Source organism: Mauremys mutica, chromosome 13, assembly GCF_020497125.1.
Source record: "Mauremys mutica isolate MM-2020 ecotype Southern chromosome 13, ASM2049712v1, whole genome shotgun sequence".
NCBI lineage: Eukaryota > Metazoa > Chordata > Testudines > Geoemydidae > Mauremys > Mauremys mutica.
Genome location: NC_059084.1, coordinates 39,365,140 through 39,384,811, shown reverse-complemented (window position 1 = coordinate 39,384,811; position 19,672 = coordinate 39,365,140). Strand labels below are relative to the sequence as shown.

The 19,672-nt window shown below is 43.4% G+C and overlaps 1 protein-coding gene across 1 annotated transcript; it reads right to left on the bottom strand.

Annotated features, from left to right (window-relative positions):
- Positions 1-688: 688 nt before the first annotated feature.
- Positions 689-1,645, bottom strand: LOC123348399 (olfactory receptor 2G3-like). Its single transcript, XM_044985919.1, has one exon. It carries the CDS (start codon positions 1,643-1,645, stop codon positions 689-691), a length of 957 nt encoding a protein of 318 aa, XP_044841854.1.
- Between the last annotated feature and the right edge of the window lie 18,027 nt (positions 1,646-19,672).

Here is a 19,672-nt window from a genome sequence, read left to right as displayed (position 1 = left end):
CCTGCAGAGGGTGCTCCAGTGCTGGAAAACGAGCTAATTCCCGGAGTCACCAGCAGGAGGCGCCGCAGGGATGAGTCCGACCCGTCTACAATCCCATATATACTGATCCACTGTAACTTGCTGTAGAAAAAGTAGGATAAAATTGAGCAAGAAATGCTTCCCAGTGGTTATTAGGACTGGAATTACTATTTTCAACAGCCATTGCTTCTTTTTTTTTTTTTACGTTTTATTTGTTTAAAAGGAAGACAGCGATATTGCATTGGCAAATTCCCTATAGACACAAAGAGTGGAACAAAAGAATAATAAAGGCACCTCAACTTTTCCTCAAATATGTAGGGCAGTCTAATAATATGAATCCAGATATCCTTCAATCACACAAGCTGAAAATAGTTCCACTTCACTGCAGTTCTGTAGCCATATGGGAACCAATCCTGTCTGTGTTCTGTGTACATCCAAAATTCCTGCTGAATGACCCGCCCTAGGAGCGAGTTACCAGTGACCCAGGGCTGGGGTGGCAGGAGGGTGCAGTTATGCTGGGGAGCCCAGGGCTGAGGTGAGCGGGGGGCAGCCAAAAATCTAGAGCCAGCCTAGATAAAAACCCTACTGGTAAAACTTCCTAGTGTAAATGTGTTCATAGGAATTTAGGTGTAACTCCAATGAAGTCAAAGCAGTGTTCATCAGGCCTCAGCTAAGCAGTGGTTGGTTGCTTGCAGTTTAGGATTATAGAATTTTGAAGTATCATTCTCCTCAGGGCTTTATGGATATCTTTGCTTCTCAGGCTGTAGATGATGGGGTTCAATGTCGGGGTCACCACAGAGTAAAACAGAGCCAGATATTTATCCCTTTCGGGGGCATAGCTGGATTTGGGTCGCAGATACATGGCGCTGGCGGAGCCATAGAATAGAGTGATGACTATAAGGTGGGAGGAGCAGGTGGAGAAAGCTTTGTGTCTCTGCTGGGCTGATGTGATCTTCAGGACAGTAGAGACGATTTTACTGTAGGACACAAGGATCAGCATAGAAGGGATGAGCACTATTAAGACACAGGCTGCAGATACAGCGATTTCGTTCATGGACGTGTCTCCGCAGGCCAGGCTCAAGAGGGGAGTCACGTCACAGAAGAAATGGTTGAGCCGGTTGTCCCCACAGAAGGGCAGGGTGACTATCAGTGAGGTCTGCACCAAGGACAGCAGCAAACCACTGACCCATGAGCCAGTCACCAGCTGGACACACCGTCGATTGTTCATTACAATGACATAGCGCAAGGGATGGCAGATGGCTTTGAAGCGGTCGTAAGCCATGGCGGCAAGGAGGAAGCATTCAGTTGGCCCCAGGGCCATAAGAAAATACAGCTGGGCAGCACAGCCAGTGAATGAGATGGTTCTGTCCTCTGAAAGCAGGTTCACCAGCATCTTGGGGATGGTGACTGAGGTGTAACAGAGATCAACCAAAGACAGATTGGAGATGAAGTAGTACATGGGGCTGTGAAGGGCAGGACTGAGCCTAACTATTATGCCTATGAGGATATTCCCCATCAGAGATGTGATGTACATGATTGAAATCACCACAAAGAGCAAGCCCTGCAGCCTGGGTTGGTTGGAAATTGTCACAAAGACAAACTCAGTGGTTTGGTTTTTATCTGCCATGTGCACTGGACTCTCCGCCTGTGGAGATAACAAACAATGAGATATCAGTGGTGTGATCATGGGGCATGATTAGCTCAGACCCAAGCTCCATCTAACTCTGCATCCAGCCTTCAACAGTGGCTGGGACTGGACACTTCAGATGAAAGTGTAATAAACTCCAGAGTGGAAGATTACAAAATATTCTGCTCAAAGGAGAAGTTTCTTCCTAACTCGCCCACGAGTTAGAATTTATATTATGCCCGGAGGCCAGGGCCAGCTCCAGGCACCAGCATTCCAAGCAGGTGCTTGGGGCGGCAATCTGCAAGGGGTGCAATCCGTGTGTTTTTGCCCCCAAGGAGTGCACGGAATTGCTGCCATGGACGGCGGGGGCAGTCCATGTGCCATTAGGGTGGCACGCATGTTTCCGCAGCGGTGGCAATTCGGCGGCAGCTTCTATGTTCAGCTGTCCATGGCTGCGCAGCTTCTGTCTTCCGGCTGAAGACAGAAGCTGCCGCCAAATTGTCACCGCCACGGAAACGTGCTTGCTACCCTAACGGCACATGGACTGCCCCCGCCATCCATGGTGGCAATTTGGTGCGCTGCTTGGGGCGGTGAAAACAGTAGAGCCAGCCCTGGCAGAGGCATGGAGATTTATGGGCTCTATCCAAACACAATATCACAAATGAAGTGAATGGTGAGACACTGGGTATGTCCTTATTGCCACTCTATATCTATCTCTTGTAAATATGGGTATTCTCATTGTGCATCCCCATTTCTAAGAGATTTTTGAATTCCTACTGAATTCTTTATCACATGGATATCAAGCTGATTAGCTGAATGATTTATTAGTTATTGATTTAATTTTCATGTTTTAGAACAGTAATACACTGTGTCAAGCAGCTGCATGGGCCACCAAATAATTTACAGATTACAATCATAGCACCACAGCTCTATGTGTGGAAGAAAAAAAAGGAGGAGGAAGAGGAAGAGAAGGAGAAGAATTCACACTTTTTTTCCTGTCACATGTTGTGGAAGAGGTGAAACCCAAAGAAAGGTCTAGGTTCATTCACCTACACTTTGACTAAGTAATTAGGTGCTCAGATGATACCTCAAAAAATAGCTCTTCAGTGTTCTAGGCACTTTTGATATATGTTAAAAATAAAACACATGGAAATATCAATGAACCCTAGAGCTTGTCCTCACCCACCTCATTTAAACTAATGATGCAGAGGAACAAAGAATTGACATTGCTCCACATATACAATAACGATGGCAAACTCCTCCCATTCATTTCCATCATCACTCACTCCGCTATCTTGGGGGAAAAGACTGGGTTTGCCATGGGCTCTAAAGATCAGACCAAGTGCTCAATCCTGCATAGGGCTGAAAATCCAGAACCTGACCACCAAAGAACATTCAAGCTTTTAAGTACATGAGTAGCCTCATTGACTTCAGGATTGAGTCCCAAGTGTGGGTTGTGACTTCCAAAGTTAAGGGCATCTCAAGAGGAATGTCCTGTCTTCATTAAACTGAGGGCAAACCAGCCTTACTCTCAGTGGTTATCACAACAGAGCAGTGTGGCACAGAGTGCAGTCATGGACACTTCAGCTGCTGAGGATGCCCAAACCACTCCTAGAAATATGGGGGGGGAGAGATGCTTGCATATTTTTAACCTTTTAATTTCCATTTTCTCCCAAATTTGATTTTTTTTCAATGTTGAAATTAGTCACAATTTGAAATTCTAAAATGGAAAAAAGAGGCTGACTTCACCTCAGTGTGCCTGAGCATTATATCTGATGAAGGCAGAAAGCATTCTTCCAACGACTGGACCCAGAGAGGTTCTGCAAATTAGCAGCTCCCATTATAGTCCATGACCTCAGTAGTATCTCAACCCTACAACAACTGAAATCAGTGAGTTCTTTGCTCACCATGGCAACAAAGTGGTCAAGGATAGGATCCTTCAAATGCAATATCAACCAAAATGGCATTGCCATGCCTTATATCATATTTGTATTTAACCTTTATGACACAAACAATACAGATGGGCACAAGTTTGCTGTATTAGTTTGCTTAAAGTGACAAAGAAAATCTAGTGTATTTGAAAAAATCTACTCCATCTACTTTTATCGTGTGGGAGTGAAAATCACCTAGTTGTATACATGTAACAAAAAGGCATTTGCTTGTCACATTAATGGCAAGAAAGCAATGCAAGGGGATGATTATTCTGTCAGTTACACTGACCTTACATTGGAGGTAGATAGCTTGATCGATCGATCCCATACTTTAAGATGACATATTGAACAAATTAGACTAATCTACAAAATTGTTAATTCACATGGATTGATTAGTAATTACTATTACTGATGACTATTTTTGGTAACATAAATGCAATATTTTTTTTTTACTCCATTAAGCATATTGGTGTTATAGCTTCATATAATTAAGGAAAGGATTTTCATAAGGAGAACTGGAATGTTACATATTTTGTCACATGAACATAGAAGCAAAACATTCTATCTACCCACCCCTCCATTCTTAACACTGCCTCTACCTCTCCATTCACTCATTTGTCTATTCACCACTTCATAGATATTTTTCCATTGTTCATATATTTATATATAGCAAGAGGAAGCTTTATGATAGACAGATAGATAGATAGATAGATAGATAGATAGATAGATAGATAGATAGATAGATAGATAGATAGATAGATAGATAGATAGATATGGACAAAGAAACAGCGATAAATATATCTGGTGAAAATGCCCAGTATTTCAGCTTTTCAGCTAATAACCCTTTCCCATAATACCGTTAATGTATCTGGCCAAGGAATCTCCATGAAGTGCTTTGAAACACACACGGGGGCTCCGGTTCACTTAGAGCTATGTTTAGTCTTGTATTGGAGATATTTGTCACCTACCTTCCAAGTTTCCAAGAGGGTCAGCATCTCACTGGCTTCCTGAATGCAGCTCTTGCATGTGGAGTATACATTCAGGTCCCTTTAATGACAGCTGGGTGAAAAACCCTTAAATAGATGTCTTTGAATATTCATTGGGGGAAGATAACAATTCAGGCAGTTCCAGTGATGAGCTATAGCACAGGAACACACCTATGGGAGCAGGTTTCAACCAATTGCATCATATCTGCTGCTAATTTTTTGTACAAAGAACTGAGTGTTATATAGACCGTTAGCTTTATATGCAGCGCGGGGAATCCATTGTGCTGAAGGAATATGGGGAAAGCATTTCCCACTCTGATATAGATAACTTGGTCTAAACTGAGAATTTCAAAAGCACAAAAAGCATTTAGGGTACGTCTACACTGCAAAGAAATAACCTGTGGCACTGAGTCTCAGAGCCTGGGTCAATTGACTTGGGCTCATGGGGCTTGGGTTAGGAGGCTAAAAATCTATGTTGCTATTTTTAGACCCACAGCCTGAGCTGTGGGTCTAAAAAATGACCCACCTGAGTCAATTGACCCAGTCTCTGACACTCGGGTCAGGCCTACAGTACAGAATTAGGTTGATGCAAGGCAGCATATGTTGACCTAACTATGGAAGTGTCTACACTTAAATTTCACTCTTGCCAATGTAAGTGCCCTACTATGCTAAATTAATAACTCCACCTCCACAAGGGGCACAGAGTCAAGGTCAATGTAGTTAGGTTGACGTAGAGTCAGCATAGACACCATCTTGCTTATGTCGACTGTTACTGGCTGTCAGAAGCCTTCCCACAATGGCCCTGCCCATACTGACACTACAATCAATTCAACATTTCTGGCAAGGATGTGCACTGCCAAAACCAGGAGCAAAGTGTAGACACGCAAAAGTGATGTAATTACTGCGACAACTGTCTGTTGACGTAAGTTAGGTCGACTTAATTTTGTAGTGTACACGTGGCCCCAGTGCAATGCGTGTTTCTTTGCAGAGTAGACTAGATTCACGAAGGGACTTAGGCATTGTGATGCTTAATATCACCATACCTAACTTCTAGTCCCCTAGAAAAATCACTGAGGGCCAGGAAGCCTGATGTAGTTCCCTGTATGGTGAATGGGGAATGTGATGCATCTCGGAATCGAATCCACAAAAGAGGATTTATCCTTCTATCTATTCCCATACATAATCTGTTGCCCCACTCTCTTGATTCTTCTCTATTCTAACCATACTCATCATCCTGACATCTGAGTAATTTGCAGGGCTACTGTCATCTCCCCTACATGGGGGTATTTATTTATAGTTCCCTTTGAACAGACCAAATATTATTATTACCTCTCTTTGGTAAGAAAGCTCTGAAAAATCTGCACAAGGCCTGCCTTCTCCCAGGGTGGTGCTAAAGCATTTTTGTGTCTTATTTTTCTTACTGCCTTTGAGATGCTTTGGAGTCAGATGCATGTTGCCAAGAAGATAAACATTCACTCTGTGTATTGGTTCCAAGTCCACATCTCTGGGTAACAATTTTGCCTTTCTCCAAGGTACATGAGAGAAGACAATTGGCTTTGGAATATCTACAGGTGGTGTATTTATGGATAGTTATAAGTTGCTGCACAAGCCTGCTTAGGAGCCAACTGTTGAGTTCCTTATAAGTATTTAATCAATCAAAACTAAAAATTTGTCCCACTGTGAATTTTCCCTGAGTAGGGACTGAATTAAAAACTCACCAGTTTTGCAGTGTGGCCTGGTATAATAGAATGGAGAATATAGCCTATATGATGGAAAGGTTTCATTTCTTAAAAAATGCTCTGGTTATTATTTCTTTGTCATGTACAAGGTTTGAATGAGAACTGTGCACAGTGCAGATCTCTGCTTTAATGTTTTAGGAAAACAATACTAATAGCTACTTGTTATTGTCTTGTTGATGCAATGCCATTTCTGTTGCTATCCCTATAAATAGGCTCGGAAGGATTCGATTTTTATCACAAAATGTTGGCAAAGGTCAATTTCACTGTACACGCACAAACCAACAAAAATATTTCCATCACTAATAATCAAAATTTACAGATAAGCAAAATAAGAAAAACGCTGCCTGATAGCTTATTAAAGTTTGATTTAAGGCTATTTACTTTGTATATTTTAATATGCTGAGAAATTGGGCTTTAATGGTATATAGCTTTAATTTTTTGAATCTCAATATGTACTGACATTAAATAATTATTGTCTGACCCCCTCCATAATTTCCCACAAATGTGAACATTTAAATTGATAAAAATTGAAATAAAATGCTTAATAATAATCGATATTATCTGTTAAAATGATATATAAAATGGTATTGCCTATTGTCAGCTTTTTTGTCTGTATTTTATTTAGAAAAGTGGTATCTAAAGTTGATTTGAAACAATAAATGTAAGCCCCAGTTCAGCAAGGTACTAAACACATCCCCAGTTTTAAACTTTTGAGCAATGAGGTGTAACACAGACAGATATAGGGACAAAAGAATAAATAAAGAGCTAATGACACAGAGCTGAAGTCAGTTCTAATCTCATTGACATCCTCTATGTCCTTCGCAGGGATAGGAGAGACAGGCTTTGGCTGGGGGCTTCAATTCTCTGTACTAGTATGTTTAATACCAATGCTGTTTGCTGCCAACTTTGCTGCTTACTAAATTTTATGAATCACCAAGTATCCCTTTGAAACAGAAATAAACATCATTGCAAGAGAGTGACTGGGTTCAAATTTTACTATTATTGGACAGTATCAATGTTCCCACTCTTGCTTACATATAAGTTTCCAATCTGGTGTATTCATACATTTTCTGTTAACAGCTACAGGGCCATCTGCTGAAACCTGTTCCTAATTCACTCAAACTAAATAAAATAAAAACTATAAATAAGCCATTTAACCCAAAATAGGAATGTTTACACATGCACATTTGCTATGGTTTATAGAAATTGGTTTAGAATCACAGTTTGAAAGTTGAAAAGGCCTCACCCACTGAACTGTGTATCAGAAGCAACTCCACTGTAGGCATTGTAAAGCCAGAATGACTCCATTGCAGTCAATGGCTGTCAAATATATTGGTGTGTCCAGAGCATATCCAGATATACCAATGGACTTGCACCAGTTTTACAGTCAGTGATAATAGAATCAAAGATGTAAATGACTCCTTGAGTCTGCAGAGATAAGTGTTTGGGCCTTGGAAAATCTTACCCCTTAGGGCAATTAGGTGCCCAACTGTCAGTTTCATGTGATTTGGGTGCCTAAATGCTTTGGGCATCAGATGACTGTAGGATAGTTAATGTGATACCAATATTTTAAAGAGGCTCCAGAGGTGATCCTGGTGATTACAGGCTGGAAAGCCTAACTTCAGTACCAGGCAAATTAGTTGAAACTATGGTAAAGAAGAGAATAATCAAACACATAGATGAACACTATTTGTTGGGGAAGAATCAAAATGGATTTGTAAGGGAAATTCAGGCCTCACCAATCCATTAGCATTCTGGCTCTGTGGAGGGGGAAGACACAGGAAGCCCTCCACCTATCCCTTAACACTGTTCATAGTAGTCACCGATCCAGGCCAACCAAAGGAACGGCACATTAGGAAAACCATGGAGGGATCAGGAATTCAAGGTGGGTGGATGGAGCACATGCTGTATTGTTTGCAGCATGAGCACTTATAATGAAAACTCCCTGTTTCCCCTAGGCCACCCTATGTTGTTATCCTGAGGATAACAGAGGCAGCAAGGGAGCAGATGCTCCAAGAATCTGGTATCAACCTGGTCTTTATGCTGCTATGCTGCATACCGTAATGATGCCAGCAGAGCTAATACTGTAGTGGCAGTGGAAAGTGTCCTACCGGGGTGGAAGAAATAAGGCAGCCCTCCCCAGAAACCTTCTGCAAAGGATTGGAGAGTACCTCAATGAAAGTTTCTTAGAGATCTCAATGGAGGATTCACAGACCATCCCTATGTGCCCTCTGCATAGCTGGAGCAGCCATTGGGAAGCAGATACCCACATCCCCTCCTCTTTTGTTCAGAGTAAGCATAAAATAAAAGAGAATGTTACCACTTGTGACAGGGTCAGGCCAGATGGCTGCCGGAGAGTGTTCCTATTGGGAACCAGAAAGTGGGCAGGCGGAGCCTGCCTACTGCTAAAGGACCCCCTCCCCCAGGCTAAGGGCAGCAGTGGGGGGGGGCAAAGGGGGACACAGATGGACCAGGGGGCAGGCTCCATGCCACACTTCCTGTGTCCCCACAAACACAGTCCAGACCCCCACCACAAGATCACAGTTTGAAAATTACTCAGGTCTTAAGTGCCCCCTCCATGGTGGTCTTCAGAATCTCTGTGTGCTACCCCAGCAGCAGGTGGTCCTCTTCTTCTCCTCCTCAGGCCTCCAGCAACTCCCCAGCAGCAAACAGAGCAGCTCCAGGTGGTGGCCTGGTGGCCAGGCAGGAGGAACCCCACTCAGATGGTGGTAATGTCCACAGCAGCAATAGCTTGGGCTGGGGTCCCTCACTCCCCTCCTCTGGGGAGCAGGCTAGTAGCCCCCACTCCCAAGGGGCTGTAGCTGGAGCAGCAGCAGCAACTGAGGGGGGGGCTTCAGCAGCCAGCCAGAAACTGGTTAGCAGAGAAGGAGGTGGGTGGTGGTGTCTGGCCCAGCCAAGGGAGCAGCTGGAGCAGTAACAGCAAGGGCCCAGGGCCCAGCAGCAGCAGGAGCATCCCCCTGCTTTCCTCCACCCTCCAGGCCAGAGGGCAGCAGGAGTGTTAGAAAGGAGAGATCTACTCGTCCCAGATTAAGTAGATCCCTTTTCCCTGGGTAAGGTAACAGGGGTAGTTGCAGAACAAGCAGGAACTTACTGGAACCAACTAAGGTAGGCGGGCTAATTAGGACTCCTGGAGCCAATTGAGAAGAAATTGCTACAATCAATTAGGACAGGCTGGCTAATCAGGGCACCTGAGTTTAAAAAGGACCTTACTTCAGTTTGTAGTGTGCAAGCGAGGAGATGGGAGCAAGAGGCACTAGGAGTGGGAAGGCATATTGCTGGAGGATTGAGGAGTACAAGCATTATCAGACAGCAGGAGAAAGGTCCTGTGAAGAGGATAAAGAAGGTATTGGGAGGAGGCCATGGGGAAATAGCCCAGGGAGTTGTAGCTGTCGCGCAGCTGTACCAGGATGCACTATAGACAGCTGCGATCCACAGGGCCCTGGGCTGGAACCCGGAGTTGAGGGCAGGCCCGGGTTCCCCCCCCAAACCTCCCAACTCCTGATTAGACACAGGAGGAATTGATCTAGACTGGGGGTTCTACCAGAGGGGAAGGTCTCTGGGCTGTTCCCTGACCCACATGGTGAATCTCCGAGGCAAACAAAATTGCCTATAAGCACAGGACCCACTAAGATAGAGGAGGAACTTTGTCACACCTTACAGTAAGCTAAGAAATGTATACTCACCAGAGGTGCCTTCCCTGACATCGCACACGGCCTCCATGCTCTCTTGTGACTGGCTGGGCTTAAGGGTTAAAAACGGCCCCTGGCTCTAGGGAAGAATGGATCCACTGCTTGCCTGTCTCCCATTCTCCTCCTCTTCCTCTTCCTTGTCCACAATGTCCTCATTATTGTTGCCTGATGTGTCCTGGGACTCAGACTCCTGAAAGCAGCAAAGAATCCTGTGGCACCTTATAGACTAACAAAAGTTTTGCAGCATGAGCTTTCGTGGGTGAATACCCACTTCTTCGGATGCAAGCAGTGGGTATTCACCCACGAAAGCTCATGCTGCAAAACTTTTGTTAGTCTATAAGGTGCCACAGGATTCTTTGCTGCTTCTACAGAACCAGACTAACACGGCTACCCCTCTGAGACTCCTGAAAGGTATCCGTGCTGTGTTAGAGGGCCGTGGTGAGGTCGTTGCTGACAATCACATGCAGCTCGTTGTAAAAGCAACATGTCTGTGGTGCAGAACCAGAATGACTGTTTGCCTCCCAGATCTTCCGGTATGCCTGCCAAAGTTCTTTGATTTTCATGCAGCACTGATGTGTATCCTTGGTGTACTCTTTGTCCCGCATGTACCGCACAATCTTTGCATAGATGTCACTGTTTCTTCTGCTGGATCGGATCTGTGCTTGGACAAACTCTGCTCTGCACACAGCAATCAGATCCACCATCTCCTGTGTACTCCAGCTGGGCCATGTTCGAGGCATTGACTGTCCATGATCAGCTGTGCTGGTGAGCTCTCCACACTGATCAAACAGGGAATGGGAATTCAAAAGTTCCTGGGGCTTTAGTGGGGGACGGAATGTTTCCTGTGTACCTGGCTGACATGCAGTGGAATTTAAAACAGTCTCAAAGCAGCCGCAGCAGAGCATTGTGGGACACCTACTGGAGGTCAATGAAATTGAATTACGCAATGTTGCTATGAGGGGTTTCTCCTGGGGTGCCACCTGGAACTGCTGTATTACTGCTTGGGCTCCTTTTACACTGTACTGCTGTGACCATCCTGCGAAGCCCTCTCCCAGGCTCCAGCACACATACAGGTAGGGGCACACCCAGCTGCAGTACATACAGTGCTGAGTTTTGCATTGGGAGGCTACAGATAAGGAACTGCCTAGCTGCTCAATACACACACCCCTCTGGGTCTTGCACTGCACAGAGATCTGTGCAGCATAAGCTCATGAAAATCATCCCCTCCCTCAATGTGGAGAGGAATATGCAATAGCTTTCTGCCCCAAGTTATGACTCCCACATGCTGGTTTTAGACAAAGCAAAAATAAGTTTATTAACTACAAAAGATAGATTTAAAGTGATTATAAGGTATAGCAAACAGGTCAAAGCAGATTACCCAGAAAACAAGCAAAACACACAAACTAAGCTTAATATACTAAAGAGACTGGATATGAGTAGCACATTCTCACCCTAAATGATGATTCAAGCAGGCTACAGAGATTATTAAAGGGCCAGTTGCACTTGCTTACAGTTTAAAAACACCAGGTGTTCCTTTCACAGGCTAAAAATCCCTTTAGCCTGGGTCCAGCATTTCTCCCCAGTTCAGTCCTCATTCTTCAAGTCTTTCCAAGAGTCGCTTTGGGGCAGGGAGTCAGTGAAGAACCATGTTGATGTCACTCCCCTTCCTTAAACAGCTTTTGCATATAGCAGGAACTCTTTGTCTCTAAACTTGGTTCCCACGCCAGTCAGTGGTAAACCTTTTGTATTTCAAGATGGAGTCCAGTACCAGGTGACCTGGTTATATATCCCTGTAGTGCCACAGCAGCCGTTGCTCGGAGGCTGTTTGTAGCATCCTCAGGAAGATGCCCAGGTGGAGAATAAGCTTCTTCTAAGGCCTGTTGGTCTCCCTAATGGTTCATTAACATGAATGGGCCCTTCCCAGCTGGCCATCTAGACTGACAGTCTTTTGCCTAGTGGGCATTCCCCAGGTGTAATCACATTTGTAATACAAATACATAGTCATATTCCTAATTTTAGATACAAAAATGATACATACATACAAATAGAATAATCATTTTCAGTAAATCATAACCTTTCCAATGATATCTCACATGACTTATCTTGCATAACATAATCATATGATAATATCACTGTGAAGAATATGGGGTGCATTGTCACAGTTGCATCTACACTACCTCTCATTCAGCCCATCAACATTGAATTAAGTGCTATGCCGTTCTCAGAGATGGAATACAGAAGTTGACATTACAGGCAACTAAGGTTTGCAGAAGGGACCCGGTAGTGTAGATGCATTCATTATTAGGTCAACTTAAGGCAGGTGCTGTTGACCTATGTTTGTAGTGTAGACCAGGTCTCAAACTCGTAATTGTCTAGGGGTCAGTTTTTCACAACCAACTTGAGACTCCTTCAAGGGTCTTGATTTCCAGGGGGTTGGGACTTTCTGAAGATCAGGTGCCATGCTCACATATCAAGTTGGACACTCCAAAAATGAGGCAATCAACATCATCATTCACTTATGAAAATCTTGGTGCTATGCAGAAAATCACAACCAAGAGCTTTGCCTGAGTAAGAAGAGAGGAAAATCTGAATGAGGCCCTCCGTATTGCCAAGTAAACGTCTGTAGGAGTCTGTATCACTAAACAAGGAATCAATCTGCATAAGGACTTGGAATTAGAATGTAATTGCTGAGATTTTCAAACTGACTACTTTCCCCCCCCCCCCAAATTCCTTTACATGGTTTTAAGAAGAAGAAACTTGAGCAAACTCTATCAATATGGCTGACAAAACCAACTGCTCCATGAATGCTACCAACAATGTTGAATTGTTTCTTTTTATATCCCGTGGCTCCTCTTGCAGCTGTGCAAACATTTCAGATTCATGCGCCCTGTTCTTGTCATGCATATGACATTAGTGTTGACCTGTGTAGGCTCCATAGAGTTACTGGAAAGAAACTTCCAGGCCCCTTATAATACTCAAGAAATGTTGACAAAGTACGAAGCATTTTTCTTTAAAAATTGGCTTGGGTCAAAACTTGAACTTCTGCCTGAATAATCATTCAGGCAAGATTCCTTGGAATTAATTTGCCATTCTCATTCAGCTTGTACTCACTTCTTACTCAGAGGAAATTTCAACTGGCATCACTAGGAGCATTTCCTGAGTAAAGCCTGAGAAAGAATATCAGGATTTGGTCCCTACAAAAGATGCATGTGCCCAACAACTATTTAAAATATTGATTTCAAAGGAAACTTGACTGAAGAATGAGCAATATCTTAGCATGGAATTGATAGGTGCAAAGCAGTGATTTCTTGCTATGATCTCAATGAGAGTTGCTTGTGTTCTGAGGGATGACTACAAGACTTGGTACATCTTCATAAACAAATGGATTAGCAGCATCAGGCATTTGAACTGCATAGGACCAGACAGTGATTTTGGTGAGGGCTGTGCATGTGGCTGTTGCGCTTGTTACCCCAACAGAGTAAGCCAGAGTGTGTATGAAGAGAACTAGTTACCTTATAAGGCCATACCATGTGAGGTCTCATCTCCCAGAGAACTAGATAGATGGGGTGAGGGAGACCAGCACTGCCAGGACTGAGTCAATAATAACTTTTATTGCTTTGGAACGGATTTCCAGCCCAATGGTTTCCCAGAATACCATGCCTACTGGTTGTCACTCATCTTATTGGATTTTTTAAAATGATAGATCATGTCACTAACTTCATACTACTAAAGGCAGACTTCAGATCCCTCTAGACAATTTGGCCATAAACTTTAAAAATAGCCCAGTTTCTGGGTGAACCTGTTTCAAAGTTTCAAAGAAAGACAAAGGCAACTTGATCAGAAGGGATCTCATTTACCATCTGAAATAAATAACCAGATTGTCTCCTCAGAGGTCACAGTGAAATGGGTAAAATTGCCTATGGCAACAGCTACAGAAACATATTAATAGATCCCTTTGGTAGCACATGCCACAATATTTGTAAAATCCATGGAACAGGAGGGAGTGGGAAGTGGGAGGAGAGAGAGAGAGAAGTAGAATCTCTTGGGTCTTAGTGATCTGAAATAAACAATGAAAAGCCACTGGACCTCAAAGCCAAAGATTCTTTCCTGAATGAATGTTGGCAATGGACCATTCTGAGGATTTACATCATTCTGTCTGATATAATGGTGTTTGTCTTGAACATGGTTGAGTACATAATGGATGGATAGATGCTGTGTGCTTTATGAGAGAGAGTTATTACCAATGGAATATGTCTGATTACTGCTCAATACAGAATGGATGAATTATCAGTATCCACAACAGGTAATTTTTTTTCTTTGTTGATGTTTTATTTTTTGTTTAGTCTAAATTGATACTCTATTTTTTCTTTTCAAAATGTATTTTGATGGGAAATAGCTTTTAGAGGAAACACAAATTTCACCAGAGTAAATTGCTTCAATAAAAAAAAAAGTGTTCTCACCCAAAAAAAGAAAATCCAAAAAGTGGTAGGTTTGTTTGGTTTTGACAACCAACCTTTCCCTCCCGCCAAAATTGGGGGATTATTTTTTAATGAAAAATCCAAGCATTGAAATAATATTTTAGTTTTATTTTCATTTTCATCAAAATTATTTATAGGGTAGAAAATATCTTCATTGCTAGCCCTACTTAAAAGTCCCTTTTATTTCTATCTTCTCAGCAAATATTTTTTATCCATTCAATCCTTTTTTCCCCCCATCCGAATCTGAACTTCCTCTGTTTCTGTTGTATCTCATTTTGAGATGGAGACAGCCAACATTCTTAAAGAAAAGTGTTGTTATTTAGTGGTTGGAATAAAACACTGGGGGAAAAGGAGTTTAAACTAACAAACTGCCTATGCACATATTTAGTCTTAACTAAATTTACCCCTTCCTTTTTTAGTTAAAGGATAAGATGTAAACAAAGTGATATGCTTTCAGAAAGCCAAGCAGCTCCTAGGACCCAGTCTTTCTCCACTCTTGCAGGGAAAACTGAGCTTTTTAAAGCTCCCGCCCTCCCTGTGTATGTTGGGACTAGATTACATATTGCACAGTTTTGTGTTTGTAACAGGGCCCAGGTGTGAGATCTTCCTTCTGCATCTGTATTCTTTCTTCCCAGTTGGTGGGGGCATCCAGACAGCCATCTAGGACAATACCAATTTGCTTTGGTTGCTATGTCGTTTGCATAGTTAGACCCATTCAGGCTCATGGCATGCAATCATCGATCTTGTGACTGTCTAATCCCCTTCATAGACTAACATGTACAGCTCATAAATCACATTTTGGGATACAGGATCAATAATTTTTGGAGAGCTCCCTTCCACATCCATCACAGGGAAACAGCCTTCTTGCTTCTCAAAGAGTGCCATATGAATATATGTTCTGAATATGTTCATCTCACACTTATTTCCTATATAGGCTGCATCTAGCCTGTGGGTGAGGGTAGAATTATCACAAAAATAATTCTTTAGAACAGGTGGAGCATTCAATAAGGAAACCCATGAATGGCAAACCCAACTCGGAAGAATCTCATTGGTTTTTGTTTTCTTAGATGAAGAACTAAGGTTCCAGGTTCTCTTCTCCAGGTGTGTGTGTTTGTGTGTGTGCAGCTTGTATATTAATTTTGTTTGTATCCAATAACTACAAAGGCAAAACTAAACTAATTTAAATTGGAATTCAGGTGATTTTTCTAAACTCAGAGGGTAATGAAGCATTTGAATAACTTACTAGGGTGATGTCATAGTGGGAGTCTGCTATAGACCACCAGACCAGGGGGATGAGGTGGATGAGGCTTTCTTCCGGCAACTAGCAGACGTTAATAGATCGCAGGCCCTGGTTCTCATGGGAGAGGTTAATCACCCTGATATCTGCTGGGAGAAAAATACAGTGGTGCACAGACAATCCAGGAAGTTTTTGGAAAGTGTAGGGGACAATTTACACAAATGCAAGAAGCCTGGGGAACAAGCAGGGAGAACTAGAAGTCCTGGCACAGTCAAGGAATTATGATGTAATTGGAATAACAGAGACTTGGTGGGATGACTCACATGATTGGAGTACTGTCATGGATGGCTATAAACTGTTCAGGAAGGATAGGCAGGGTAGAAAAGGTGGGGGAGTTGCGTTGTATGTAAGAGAGCAGTATGACTGCTCAGAGCTCCAGTATGAAACTGCAGAAAAACCTGAGAGTCTCTGGATTAAATTTAGAAGTATGAACAACAAGGGTAATGTCGTGGTGGGAGTCTGCTACAGACCACCAGACCAGAGGGATGAGGTGGACGAGGCTTTCTTCCAGCAACTAACAGAAGTTGCTAGATCACAGGCCCTGGTTCTCATGGGTGACTTTAATCACCCCGATATCTGCTGGGAGAGCAATACAGCAGTGCACAGACAATCCAGGAAGTTTGTGGAAAGTGTAGGGGACAATTTCCTGGTGCAAGTGCTGGAGGAACCAACTAGGGGAAAAGCTCTTCTTGACCTGCTGCTCACAAACAGGGAAGAAATAGTAGAGGAAGCAATAGTAGATGGGAACCTGGGAGGCAGTGACCATGAGATGGTCGAGTTCAGGATCCTGACACAAGGAAGAAAGGAGAGCAGTAGAACAGAGACCCTGGACTTCAGAAAAGCAGACTTTGACTCCCTCAGGGAACTGATGGGCAAGGTCCCCTGGGAGAATAACATGATGGGGAAAGGAGTCGAGGAAAGCTGGCTGTATTTTAAAGAATCCTTATTGAGGTTGCAGGAACAAACCATCCCGATGTGTAGGAAGAAAAGTAAATATGGCAGGCAACCAGCTTGGCTTAACAGTGAAATCCTTGCTCGTCTTAAACACAAATAAACAGCTTACAAGAAGTGGAAGCTTGGACAAATAACCAGGGAGGAGTATAAAAGTATTGCTCAGGCATGCAAGAGTGAAATTAGGAAGGCCAAATCACACTTGGAGTTGCAGCTAGCTGGAGATGTTAGGAGTAACAAGAAGGGTTTCTTCAGGTATGTTAGCAACAAGAAGGAAGTCAAGGAAAGTGTGGGCCCCTTGCTGAATGAGGGAGGGAACCTAGTGACAGAGGATGTGGAGAAAGCTAGTGTACTCAATGCTTTTTTTGACTCTGTCTTCACAGACAAGGTCAGCTCCCAGACAGCTGCACTCTGCAGCACGGTATGGGGAGGAGGTGACCAGCTCTCTGTGGAGAAAGAAGTAGTTCGGGACTATTTAGAAAAGCTGGACGAGCACAAGTCCATGGGGCCGGATGCACTGCATCCGAGGGTGCTAAAGGAGTTGGCTGATGAGATTGCAGAGCCATTGGCCATTATCTTTGAAAAATCATGGCGATCGGGGGAGGTCCCAGATGACTGGAAAAAAGCTAATGTAGTGCCCATCTTTAAAAAAGGGAAGAAGGAAGATCCAGGGAACTACAGGCCAGTCAGTCTCACCTCAGTCCCTGGAAAAATCATGGAGCAGGAATGATTCCTCAAGGAATCTATTCTGAACCACTTAAAGGAGGGGAAAGTGATCAGGAACAGTCAGCATGGATTCACCAAGGGCAAGTCATGCCTGACTAAACTAATTGCTTTCTATGATGAGATAACCGGCTCTGTGGATGAGGGGAAAACAGTGGATGTGCTAGTTCTGGACTTTAGCAAAGCCTTTGATACAGTCTCCCACAGTGTTCTTGCCAGCAAGTTAAAGAAGTATGGGCTGGATGAATGGACGGTAAGGTGGATAGAAAACTGGCTAGATGGTCGGGCTCAACGGGTAGTGATCAATGGTTCCATGTCTAGTTGGCAGCCGGTATCAAGTGGAGTGCCCCAAGGGTCGGTGCTGGGGCCGGTTTTGTTCAATATCTTCATTAACGATCTGGAGGATGGTGTGGACTGCACCCTTAGCAAATTTGCAGATGACACTAAACTTGGAGGAGTGGTTGATACGCTGGAGGGTAGGGATAGGCTACAGAGGGACCTAGACAAATTAGAGGATTGGGCCAAAAGAAATATGATGAGGTTCAACAAGGACAAGTGCAGAGTCCTGCACTTAGGACGGAAGAATCCCATGCACTGCTACAGACTAGGGACCGAATGGCTGGGCAGCAGTTCTGCAGAAAAAGACCTAGGGGTTATGGTGAACGAAAAGCTGAATATGAGTCAACAGTGTGCCCTTGTTGCCAAGAAGGCTAATGGCATTTTGGGTTGTATAAGTAGGGGTATTTCCAGCAGATTGAGGGATGTGATCATTCCCCTCTATTCAGCACTGGTGAGGCCTCATTTGGAGTACTGTGTCCAGTTTTGGGTCCCACACTACAAGAAGGATGTGGATAAATTGGAGAGTGTCCAGCGGAGGGCAAGACAAATGATTAGGGGGCTGGAGCACATGACTTATGAGGAGAGGCTGAGGGAACTGAGATTGTTTAGCCTGCAGAAGAGAAGAATGAGGGGGGATTTGATAGCTGCTTTCAACTACCTGAAAGGGGGTTCCAAAGAGGATGGATCTAGACTGTTCTCAGTGGTAGAAGATGACAGAACAAGGAGTAATGGTCTCAAGTTGCAGAGGGTGAGGTTTAGGTTGGACATTAGGAAAAACTTTTTCACTAGGAGGATGGTGAATCACTGGAATGGGTTACCTAGGGAGGTGGTGGAATCTCCTTCCTTAGAGGTTTTTAAGGTCAGGCTTGACAAAGCCCTGGCTAGGATGATTTAGTTGGGAATTGGTCCTGCTTTGAGCAGGGGATTGGACAAAATGACCTCCTGAGGTCCCTTCCAACCCTGATATTCTATGATTCTATGATTCTACTAAGTTATAGGATGGATTTGTGTAGATAGATTTTAATGCCAGAAAGGACAATTCTGATTATTTAGTCTGAACTTGTTAGGGTTTTCTCCAGACTCTGAACTCTGGGGTACAGAGGAGGGGACCCACATGAAAGACCCCCCCGAGCTTCTTTCTACCAGCTTAGGTTAAAAAATTCCCCAAGGCACAAATTATTTCCTTGTCTTTGGATGGTATTGCTACCACCACCAAGTGAGTTAGACAAAGATTTAGGAAAAGGACCACTTAGAGTTCCTATTTCCCCAAAATACCCCCCCAAGCCCCTTCACCCCCTTTCCTGGGGAGGCTTGAGAATAATATACCAACCAATAGGTTAACCAAGTCAGCACAGAGCAGCCCCTTGGGTTTTTAGGACACTAAAAACCAATCAGGTTCTTAAAAAAAGAACTTTATTATAAAGAAAAAGGAAAAGAAGCACCTCTGTAAAATCAGGATGGAAGGTAATTTTACAGGGTATAAGATTTACATCACAGAGGAGTCCCCTATAGGCTTAACTTGAAAGTTACAAAAAACAGGAATAAACCTCCCTCTTAGCATAGGGAAAAGTCACAAGCTAAAACAAAATATAATCTAATGCATTTTCTTGCCATTACTTACAATTTTCATAAGCTTATTTTAGGTAGGGTTTTAGTAAATGTTTGTTTTCTGCCCTGGTCTCTCTCTCTCCGGGAGGGAACAAACAAAGAGAGCACAAACAAAACCTCCCCACACAGATTTGAAAGTATTTTCTTCCCTTATTGGTCCTTTTGGTCAGGTGCCAACCAGGTTATTTGAGCTTCTTAATCCCATAGAGGTAACGGAGAGATTTTATTCTACCCTTAGCTGTATGTTTATGACAGACCTCCTGTA

Coding starts and splice junctions, on each gene's coding strand:
- LOC123348399 (XM_044985919.1), bottom strand. CDS start 1,645: ATGGCAGATAAAAACCAAACCACTGAGTTTGTCTTTGTGACAATTTCC.